This window comes from Anarhichas minor, unplaced genomic scaffold (genome assembly GCF_050575085.1).
Source record: "Anarhichas minor isolate MPS153535 unplaced genomic scaffold, ASM5057508v1 ptg000003l, whole genome shotgun sequence".
In the NCBI taxonomy this organism is placed as follows: Eukaryota; Metazoa; Chordata; class Actinopteri; order Perciformes; family Anarhichadidae; genus Anarhichas; species Anarhichas minor.
In genome coordinates, this window is record NW_027466449.1 from 16,466,135 (window position 1) to 16,477,028 (window position 10,894).

A 10,894-nucleotide genomic window follows, 5' to 3' on the forward strand; every position below is an offset into this window, starting at 1 on the left:
AGCAAAAGCTGAGGTCAGGAGAGACTGGCTAGCCTTACCACACTGATCTAGCGCATGTAACGATTTTCTACTATTCAAATGATTGCGACCTCCTACATACACACTCTCTTCTGTTTTTCTCTGTTAGCCTCAGATTCCTGAGCGCACAGATAGTGTGGGTGCACTGAGTGACTCTGCAGTGGCAGGTAGGTAGCATTATTTATGTAATGTTGTCCATATCATGTTATTACTGCTCGCTGGTTTGAGAACCCGTTCCATCATTCTTCCTGGTCCTTTAGCCACCAACAGGGTTGTGAACAGAAGAGACGTGACCACCAGCTCCGGTTCTTACGGCTCCAAAAGCCGTTTTCAAGTAAGAATCCACTTTCAAAAACACAAATGTCCTTTGACCAAATGTAATTGTATTACAGATCATGATTTATGCCTTTGTTTGTCCTGGGTCCAGTTTGCTGCTTAAACATTGCATTGGTCGATGACGTTTATGGACCCTAATTTTGTTATAAACGCAGGCTTCTGTTCCTTCCAGATCATCCCCACTCCACCGGATGTCGTTTGCCGTTTAGAGAAAAGCAAGAAGAGCTGCAGCACCTGCAGTTCCCCGGCACCCTCTAGTGGTTCTGCAGGATCACACAGCCAGTCCCAGGGCCCGGGCAGGAAAGACCAGGACTGTGGGTCCGTGGACAAATCCTCTGTGACGGCTGCAGCCGATTATGCAGCAACGTCCAAACCCCACAGCAGTAACCGCTACTCTGCCCCGCCGAACTTCTACCAGGCCACCCCGACGTCCAGCTCCGACGTCACGCCACACCACATCCCCCGGGCCCAGACGATGGACACTCCGACCCATCACGACTACCACCACCCCTCCCACCTCTACTCCGGCTCGGCCGATGAGGAGAGCAGCAGCGTCGCCATTCCTGCGGCCCACCCGGCTCCCCCGGCTCACGCCCAGTCCGAGCACAGTGGAAGCGACCTCATGAAGAGGGCGGTGGCCTTCCTGCGGCGCACTGGTCGGAGCAAAAGCGAGCAGAGCTCCGATTCGCCGAGCCGACAGCCCGTGGCGATGAACGGTCACGCTGCCTCGCCGTCTGCGGGACACGCCCACTCATCTTACTTCAGCAGTGACAACGACTCTGAGTTTGAGGATGCAGATATGAGGAAAGAACTGCAGAAGCTGAGAGAAAAGTAAAGTAACACATATACATTCACACTACAGGTGAATAGGGTATCAAATAATTAATGAATTCACTAAAAGGTATCTCCTGCTCGTAGCAGAGAACTCCTAAAGTAATGGCCTGAAAAGAAGTGTGAATAACTTTCTTCCGACTGGCCGTGCTAAAAAGAAACATGGCATTCATTTATCAGTAAGTGTGGTGCATGTGCAATGAGGATTATTTGACTCTGATAACGTGACGCATCCAAATACAGTCTGTGGAACGTTGCTTTGATCTTTTTATTTTTGGCAGCCAGATGCAACTGTTCGACAACACTGTGATCTTAATAACGGTAAACTGAATGAAATGATTTTGACATTTTCTTTGAACATAACGAGTGCACGGAGCTCATCAAAGACTTCAGTGTTGTGTGTATTATTATTATTACTCACAGTGACTCTAATGATCATGTAGAAACCCACAAATATCACGACTGCAAGCTGTACTGACGGAGGCTTCAGTGGACCGCATGGAGAGTAAATTACTGAGGGAGTGCTTCGGAAAAAGACGACAAAAACAGAAGCCGAAATTTACTTGCAGGCAGTTAATCTCTGTATGTTTTCTCCCTGTACCTTCTCACCAGACACATGAAGGAGATCTCTGAGCTGCAGTCGTTCCAGAGGAGCGAGATTGAGCATCTGTACACGGAGCTGGGGAAATCGCTGCCCTCCAATGTAGGCCTACTCCATGCTGCACCCCCAAGTGGCCGCAGGCGCAGGGCCAGCAAACACAAGCTGAAGGCTGGGAAGCTGCTCAATCCGATGGTGCAGCAGCTCAAAAACAATCTTAACACCTCCGCAGAGAGGAAAGGTGTGTGGGTTGTTTTGATGGCGGGGGTTGATAAGTGGCGTACGTGACGAGTCGTGTGCACGGGAGAGCATTTTCAGTCTGAAAGCACAGGAATGGCGTCATCTTCAGAAAAACTGTAGGAATGTGTGATTCACAGAGTGATTCACTCTGACTCACACTTCTTTGTTTTTTTTTGTTTTTTTTCTGCTCCAAGGTGAGAGCGCCGCCGTGTGTTCATCCAGCTCCCCGGCTAAAAGTTCAGTTCTGTCAGACGGCTCTGCTCACTCCAGTGGCAGCTCCAGCTCCAGCAACCAGCCCAGTGCCCCCCCAGAGCAGGTCCACACCCAGCAGCCCTGTTCCCTGAAGGGCTCTTTCTCCTCGGACAACATCTACGCCGGGCTACACGGGGATGGAACGGCCAACCAAGCCTGCCCCGGCCAAGGTACACATTATGGGCTCATGTGCATGCTGATGTGTGTGTGTGTGTGGATGGGACATGCCATCCACTAAACAGCCACTATAGGGCTGAGGCAAATGCTTAGCAGTGTTAGTGTTGTCCATACTGTCCATGGACAACATCTTTCAAGTAGCTCAAGATCAAGAGTCTCATCTCGAAGGATTACAGACACAAACACACCTCGCACTGTGTGTAGGGCCACTTAAAATACTATACATTTATATTTATGACCAATAATCGTCTGAAAGCAGAGGTTGGCAATATATCCAATAAATGAAGTGGTACACCTTTTAAAGTTCACATTGTAAATTCCTATTATAAGTAAATTCAAATCATACTTTGTTCTTTGCCCGTTTTATTTCTCCCAATGCTAAATATATAGTGAGTTCATATTCAGTTAATGCCAAGAACTTGATGTAAATATAATATGAACACGCATACTAAAGATAAAATATTAAATACAGGAAAACATGGAAAATGATTCAGTGTATCTACTATAAGCCACAGTATAAAAGATAAGATATTGATAATATATAATACTTAATAAATACGGCTCATTGTTTTTCAGCAGCCATTATAAAAGCTTATTATTAATCGAGCCACGTTTAGACTACTGCAGGTTTGACAGATGCATTTTACGGTTAATAGGTTCATCACTATTGTAAAAGCCGAGAGCTGTCTCCATTCTAACGTCAATAATTCATGCTGACAACTGACAGATATACAGGAATAAAACATGGTGGTTTATTGAGTTTGCCAACAATATTTTTTCAATGTCACTGTAACTCCTAAATTCTTTTCAGCTTGAGATGTTTTGATCTCGTTCATGTTAAGATGGTCAAGAATACAAAAGCTCTGTGCAGCTGATGAATGTAGATTTAGTTTTGTTAGATCTAAGCATCAGTCAAAGTGTCTTTCTTTTGTTTCCAGTGTAACAGGAAACTTATTATTATTTGATCTTTTTGATGTAAAGTATACTTTTTTTTTTTTTTGTTTAACTGTTTTCAGCAATATAATTTCTACATGTTATTCTTAACTTGCAGTGTATTTTCATATTTCTGCTGTTACAAAAGCATGTTTGGGGACAGGTGCAAAAATCAAATCAAGCAATGATTCATTAATAAAAAAACTAATAATCTTCGGGTCAAAACTCAAGCATACAACCACAATGTTCTTCCCCTAACAATGCTCTCTATTGTCAGATGTAATTATTGTCTCAGATTGTCAGCAGATGATGTAGTGGGATCCTGCATATCGTGCACTCCTTCTTAGTCTTTTGATGGTGGGGGTTTCTCATCCCAGTCTCTGTACACTTTTACAAAGTGTCTCTCTTGTTTCTTCTCTTCTTCCCTCTTATATTCATTTTTACAGGCTGGACGGTTTACCACCAAACGTCAGAGAGAGTCACCTATAAATCTAGTAGCAAACCACGCACTAGATTCCTCAGTGGACCTGTGTCTCTGTCCATCTGTTTGTATTTGTTCTTTTCTATTTCCCCTCGCTCATTTCCACCTTCTCTTTGTTTAACCTGCCTCTCTCTCTCTTCTATCAACCATTTAAAGAAAGAAAATGTATCTGTGATCTAGTGGATCTTCTATTTCACCCTCCTCACCTGGCACTCATTTTCTATCCCTACCACTCGACCCCCTCCCCCTCCCTCAACAACCTCGAAGCTTTATCTTCCGTATGATATTTTCCTTCTGACCGCCAGAGGATATCCATCACATGCACACGTGATGTTACTATTCAAAACTCATGTGTACAAAGCCAACTGAGTCTGGACAATTCAGGAAAACGCCACCAGAATCAATGGCCTGTGCAGCCAGGAAATGTTTCCTTTTCATCTTCAAGTAATCCATGAAGCCGGTCACGTTTCAGCTTCCGGCTTTGCTGGAGGTCCCTTCACCGGTTACTGTGCAGAGGAGCCTGTGGACACTCGTCTGTGCCACTTTAAAGAGCTTATGCTCAAGTTATGACTTACTTTAATAACATCTGTGTCCTTTTGGTGGTTGATGTTCTGCTGCATCAGCTTTTATTTAAAACCCTGTGACTACAGGTTTGGATGAGATGACTGGACTCCTGATTGGAGGGTGACTCTTTCCAAAGACCCTCCTCAAATTCAGACTTTCAGTTTGACAGCATTTTGTTTTTGGCAATAAGAGTAAAGACACCGTCAGTATGATGAACTCACCCTGCTGCTCTGATGCAATTCATCTATATTATGTCATTTTGATTACAGCTATTGTGTAGGATTAGACTATGCATGTTTGACAGAGTTATAAATTCAGCGCTGATTCAAGTGGCATGCATTTGGAAGTCAGTCAATCTTTTTTTTGACCTATTTTCTTTGCAGAAAAGTTGCCGGATGACTTCAGACCTGTTGCACTTTGTGCAGGCATTTTGAGTCGGATGGGTTTCAGCGCTCAGAGTTTTAGTTTTCTATGTTAAGTTGAGACGAGAGGCTGTGCTTCATCAAAGCAGAATCTTTCTAAGTTGATTGTTGAAAACATTGCTCATGAAAACAATTTGAGAGTAATTCCTATACCTCTTGATATCAAGTGAAACTCCCAAGAGTGTTTCCACCTCCTGGTCTGCATTGCCGGGCAGTGCTTTAGATAGTTGTAGTAGCTGACATGCGCTTTGTCGTACATTTGTGCGCTCACATGGTAAATGTAGCCGTGTGTAGTTTTGCCACTGTCTCCGGTGGTCAGACAGAATAAGGTAAAAACTAACAGGATCTATGAACTCATATTCAGTTTCTTGGCATGAAGCTTGAAAAGGAAACATTTCCAGGGTGTGTGCGGCCTCCAATACCCAGGCTGCAGGAAACTTAGTCTGGTATTCATCCACAATTCACAGATCCATTCATAAACCATTCATTCATGGGTATAATGCCCCCCCCCCCCCCCCCCCCCCCCATACAAATGCTTTGTGCAGTGCTTCTGGCTTAAAAAAAACAAACGCACTGGGGCTAGTTCTCTCCAAACATGGGCCTGAGGTCAGATCTGAAACCAGACAGGACACCTGTTTGTACAAATGTGTGTGTGTGTGTGTGTGTGTGTGTGTGTGTGTGTGTGTGTGTGTGTGTGTGTGTGTGTGTGTGTGTGTGTGTGTGTGTGTGTGTGTGTGTGTGTGTGTGTGTGTGTGTGTGTGTGTGTGTGTGTGTGTGTGTGTGTGTGTGTGTGTGTGTGTGTGTGTGTGTGTGTGTGTTCGAGAGAGAGAATGCCAAAACCTTTTTTTTTTTTTTCATCCACTGTTAATCTAAATTGCATAACATCTCCCTAAGTCCAGGCACTTTGCCCCAGTCAGCAGTCCTCTGTACATTAACACAGAGGGGAAACAAAGCCCGCCCCTCCCTGATAGGCAGCTCTCTCTGTCCCTCATGTTTGGACGGGGAAGACGTGCATGGTGCAGGCGCCAGGCAGGGCACTGATGGAGACTTGCTCCGCCAATACGAAGGGCTGTATCGTCAATATTACTCCTTTTCTTTTTGTTCCTCCTCCTTCCACCTCTCCCGAGTTACCTGCATGTTTCTGACTTAAGTGCTGACTCTGAGGAGTTCCAGCTAGTATCTGTGTGCTCTTTCAGTTTGGAGTTTTATTTATTTTTGGTTTCACAGGCATTGTCACATCGACAAAGGGATCTCTTTTTAATCCAGGCTTCCTTTCGTAGACGACACTTTTATCTCGTTATGGTCGCTCGCTGCCGACTCACAGAACAATAAATTCTAAACTGAATCGAGATGATTTTGCTCTTTAAATCGTAAAGGTGATTGAGATGATAGTGACTGCATTTTGCCAGAGTTCTCTCCGACAACATTTCAGCTGTTTTCAGTAAATTCATTTAAAAGGCAGCCTAAAATATGACGGTCTTCATCCTGACATTGTTGCTATAAAAGCAGGAACCATTTAACGCGCAGCATCACAAACCACGGCTAGGTGTGCTCTCCGTCAGGTTCACTTTCTGATAGTCACCTTTTGATTTTAAAGAGAACACCTAGGCTCCTTCTTCCAGTCCTCCTCACTTTTAAACCCCTTTGTCCTCCTTTTCCCTCCTTCTCTCTCCCCAATTGTTTTAATAGCTGAATATGCTTTTGAAGCAGCTTCTCCACATCCGTGTGGTGTGCAGTGTGTCCTGGCCTAACTGTTCCTGTCTTGTGCTGTTCTACCTTCTTATAGGGTCCACTCTGAAACGACTATGTCTAGGCAAAGAGCGCAGTAGTAGTAACTATCTCATTTACTTTCTTACTCTCTGTCTTTCTTCCTCTGTCCCCACTATTTTAGTCCTCCTTATTGTTGTATGTGCACTTTATTTTCTTTCTTCTTTTTTTGTTTTTCGGCACTTTGTTGCGGTTATTGTCGAAGTTGTGGTTGCTCTGCAGATTGTTGCATTGGTTTACGTTTGTCGTTGTTTTGCACGGCGGTGTCGATATCTTGATTGCTGAATTTTGTCATTGCTTGCATATCAAACATTTCATTTGTCTGTGGAAGTCACTTGTGTTGCAATCCTTTGGCTGCTATGTTGGCAAAACACACGTCACAGTAAATAAAATCTGGAGACATTTACTCAACAAAACCATTGTTAAAGTTGGCTCTCATGACGGTGATAGAATGGGTTCATTGTGTCTAAAGTGCCTCACATTACGCCAAACAGCAGCCAATTGATTTGACTGACAACTTATTCTTTTTTTATTCTTTTGACGTGGCCAGTTTTTTTTTAATACCTTTTGTGTCTTTTCAGGGTCCGCTTTCAACACCGCCACGTCGGCCTCCGGTCACACACAGCCGCCACTCGCATCAGCCACGCCCTCACCATCTCCCCAGCCAATCACACGGCTTGCTCAGGTCCAGACCAACAACAGCAACAACAAGAGAGGCATGTTCACCGACGATCTTCTCAAACTGGTGGACGACTGGACGAAGGAGACCGTGTCGGCGGCCAATCAGCCGCGCCCCTCCCTCAACCAGATCAAACAGCAGAGACGGCAGCAGGACCTGGAGGCCAGAGCGACACCCATGGGAGCAGCCACACACGAGGTATTCAGTTGTGCTTTGATCATAGTGGAGTAACGGTACAAGAAATTCAGTTCGATATCTACCTCGGTTTGTGGGTCATGGTTCGGTACAATAGGGAAAACGCAGAAAATAACTCTTTTCATTCAACAGTGGTTCATTGGCTGTCGCATACTGAACCGAAGATCCTGTATCGAGTGGTTCAATACAATACAGGTTTTGTTACACCCCTAATCTGTGACATTTGAGGCGGTCTATGCTGGACTTAGTACAACGACTCCCTTCTGTTTCAGATGAAGTGCCACGTTGGTCCCCGCAAGCTCCAGCTGCCTCTTTCCTGCCCGCTGACTGCCGCTTTGGGCCCCGGTGTGCCCACAAGCCAAGCTCCCAACTCCTCAGCAAAGCTCCCTGCTGGGTACCTTTTGGCAGCGGGCTCCTATGGAGGCATGGCTCCTGGTCCTCTTTACCCACAGCAGTGGCCTGGCACGCCCAGTCCTGCAGGGTCCGTGAGTTCCGTAGGCCTGCTCGGTGCTGCAAGAATGATGCCCTATGCCACAGTGGCAAACCCAGGGATCCAAGCCCACCCTCTGGTCACGCACGACCCCGAGAGTGGCCCCTGTCCCAAAACTACTAGGACTACCTAATCTGCTCACTGACGGTTGTTAGTGTGTTCGGGCGCCATCGGCCCAACTTCACTCCGTTGTGGTTCACCAGAGCCACAAATGTACATAGTGTGATCTTGTAAATTACATGACCCAAGTGTTGATATTCTTTATACAACACCTATATCTGGAGTTAATGTGTGTGTGTGTGCGCGCACGTGTGTGTGTGTGTGTGTGTGTGCGCGTGCGCGTGTGTGTGTATACTATACAGTACGTGTTAAGTATGTGTGAATACCTAATGCTTTTTGGCTTTGGTTTTGACTACACTCAGCCATACAAGACAAATTGTCTACAGTCTCGAAAAACCATTTGTCATTTTATTCTGTATTACTGCAGTTTTCATTGATTTTTGCCTTTCTCACTTTAAACACTACATTGGAATCCAAATACCAGTGGTGTGAGATACAGTTACTAGACAGTATTTAAGATGAAGATATTTTAAGGAATGTAGTGCCTTGAACATTGATTTACATTTGTTTTCTCTTCTGTGAAACAAAGCATGTGTGCATCCAAGTTATTTTATTTGATGGTAGCTTGAGTGCAGTCTCTCTTTTTTTTTTATGCATTACAGACACTTTTGTTTTTTGGTTTACATATGAATGCCCTTGTAGAACTGCACTATTAACACTATGCTCTTATTTAAAAAGAATAAAATCATGTTTTTAACCCTTGTTTACTTTCCACCCCTGTGACAGATGGAATGCCATAGTGGTGAGATGTACCGTTGCCTTGCAGGAACAAATGGTTAATGTGCGACTGATGAGAGAAAGGAAAAAACAAAAACAAAGTTACGCCAGCAGCCAAACCCACTCTTTCAGGTCAAATGGTTCAGTCGGACACGGCCTCTTTTTGATAGGACAACTGATGCGTTGGACGACACAAGAGTTGGCAGCGTTGCAGCCTCGTGCTCAGAGGAAAGGCGGTGTCCAGAGCCATGTATACTGTACGCGGTTCCTTCTACAGTAAATGACTCTGGTAGCGTTCTGATCAGAATGTAGCAATTAATATGTGAAGGCTTGAGGCTCAAAAGTGCAATTTAACCCCCTCCACAAAAGCTTTGATCGTGGCCTTGCCACAAGCCTTATCTCTTGATGTGTGCAACAGGAGCAAGCTGATGAAAAGTTGAACAAAGTTACAAATCACCAAACCAACTGACGGAAGTTACCCGGCAAAGTATGAACATTGCAAACCTCCAAGCGAGCAAGTCACTACTGCTAAATGTTCTTTCAACTCGGCTACCCTATTACTCAGCATACACTGTATGTGAAACGTGTTGTGCAATCACCAGTTAAGTCTGATGTTTTTAAATGACTTGATGTTTGAAGCTTTTTTTTTTTTTTTTTTTGATGCTGCTATCGTCTGAGGTGATTCCACTGTACAGTTAAGCATTATATTCACATAAAATGGTACTTTAATACAAATTTAAATTAACAAGTGAGGCGCTCACAAAGCAGTGTTATTGCGTTGTTGAAGTTTTGATGCGTTTATTTCCCAGGTTGCTTCGGGTGACGGCCTTTGTTTTTTTCATTTTATTTTCAGTAATGCAAAATTCAAATGTTACTTGATGCGGGTGATTTGCACAATATAGTCGCCCTTAATTCTAATCTATGTTTAAGAGTTTCCTACATTGTAGATAGTGGGTTTCACCACCTGTACTTTTATTTTGTCACTGACGAGCATGGCCAACAGTTCATGTTCCACAAAGCAAAGATAAACAATACAGCTACAACGATTAGATGTTTCACAACTCCACAACACATGTAAAAGGTTTCAGCATCCCAAATCTGCCAAGCTGTGAATTGTACAGTTTTCTTGTAGTTTATATTTGTACATTTTGTTTTCTGACTGATGGTGGTGGGGGGGTTGTTTTGATGTATTATTGTTCCATCAATTCGGTCTGAATTGGACTTTTATAGGATATTATGCGGAGTCTTCTGCTTTGGTGAAATACTTCCAGTAGTAAGAGATTTCTGTTCTCTTGTCACTTATATCTGGTTTTGTTCCACCTCCTTCGCCGCCAACTCGTGGTGAACAGAGAAAAGGAATAAGTGTTGTTGGCAAAGTCATTTGGATGCAGTGATCAGATGGAGGAGCTGATATGCACAGAAGAGGAAGATGAGGAGGAGGAGAAGCAGTCCTGACACTTCCTACTCTGCTCATTCTCACTCCCCTCTCAACAACATTGCCCTCTGGTGAAAATGCTCTGGTTGTCAAAAGGCTTGTATTCAAACTGTGGGATTGCTTCTGCCTGCTGTATGTCCCACTGCATTACCCCACCCTGCCCTGCTGCACTCTAATCACAGACTGTATGTTCAGAGAGAAATAAATATTATTTTGTGCTTGATGGTGTGTTTCAATGAGGTTTTTATTGCCTTTTTTTCATTATTTCAGAGGCTATAATATTAAAATATATTATAGTTATTTAGCATGGAGTTGAGTCATACATTGTAAACCAGAACTAGTTTTTTTTCTCTCATCCATAGAAGATGTTAAAGTGTTTTTAAAGATGTATTTGAAGGTGCGACGCGCACTCAGGCCACCTTTCACTCAGTCCTGCCGACATCTTTGAAACACAGCCGCAGATTCGCCACTTTCAACTTGAAATTATCCGTGGGAACGAATTGGCCCGGTAGAAGTAAAAATTCAGTATACTCTCCGAACAGAATATTATTTATATTACGATAAATTCTTTGTTAAAATGTGTATACGGGCTCTACTTCAATACAAAAGCCGAGAAATAGACCCTGCTTTTTTTTCTGT

General features: G+C 44.0%; 1 protein-coding gene across 8 annotated transcripts in view; it reads left to right on the forward strand.

The window, feature by feature from the left end:
* Window positions 1-10,478, forward strand: part of LOC142958899 (serine/threonine-protein kinase WNK2) — a 42,291-nt gene extending 31,813 nt beyond the window's left edge. For 5 of the 8 annotated variants that reach the window (XM_076099920.1, XM_076099963.1, XM_076099970.1 and 2 more), the window contains 9 exons: window positions 128-185; window positions 279-352; window positions 527-1,185; window positions 1,798-2,024; window positions 2,218-2,445; window positions 3,832-3,930; window positions 6,639-6,683; window positions 7,201-7,496; window positions 7,766-10,478. In XM_076099920.1, the coding sequence (XP_075956035.1) occupies window positions 128-185; window positions 279-352; window positions 527-1,185; window positions 1,798-2,024; window positions 2,218-2,445; window positions 3,832-3,930; window positions 6,639-6,683; window positions 7,201-7,496; window positions 7,766-8,116 (2,037 nt within the window). In that variant the 3' untranslated portion in view covers window positions 8,117-10,478. Of the gene's footprint in view, window positions 1-127; window positions 186-278; window positions 353-526; window positions 1,186-1,797; window positions 2,025-2,217; window positions 2,446-3,831; window positions 3,935-6,638; window positions 6,684-7,200; window positions 7,497-7,765 lie in introns of all 8 variants that reach the window. The other 3 variants (XM_076099944.1, XM_076099936.1, XM_076099952.1) reach the window with 3 other exon arrangements.
* Window positions 10,479-10,894: the final 416 nt, after the last annotated feature.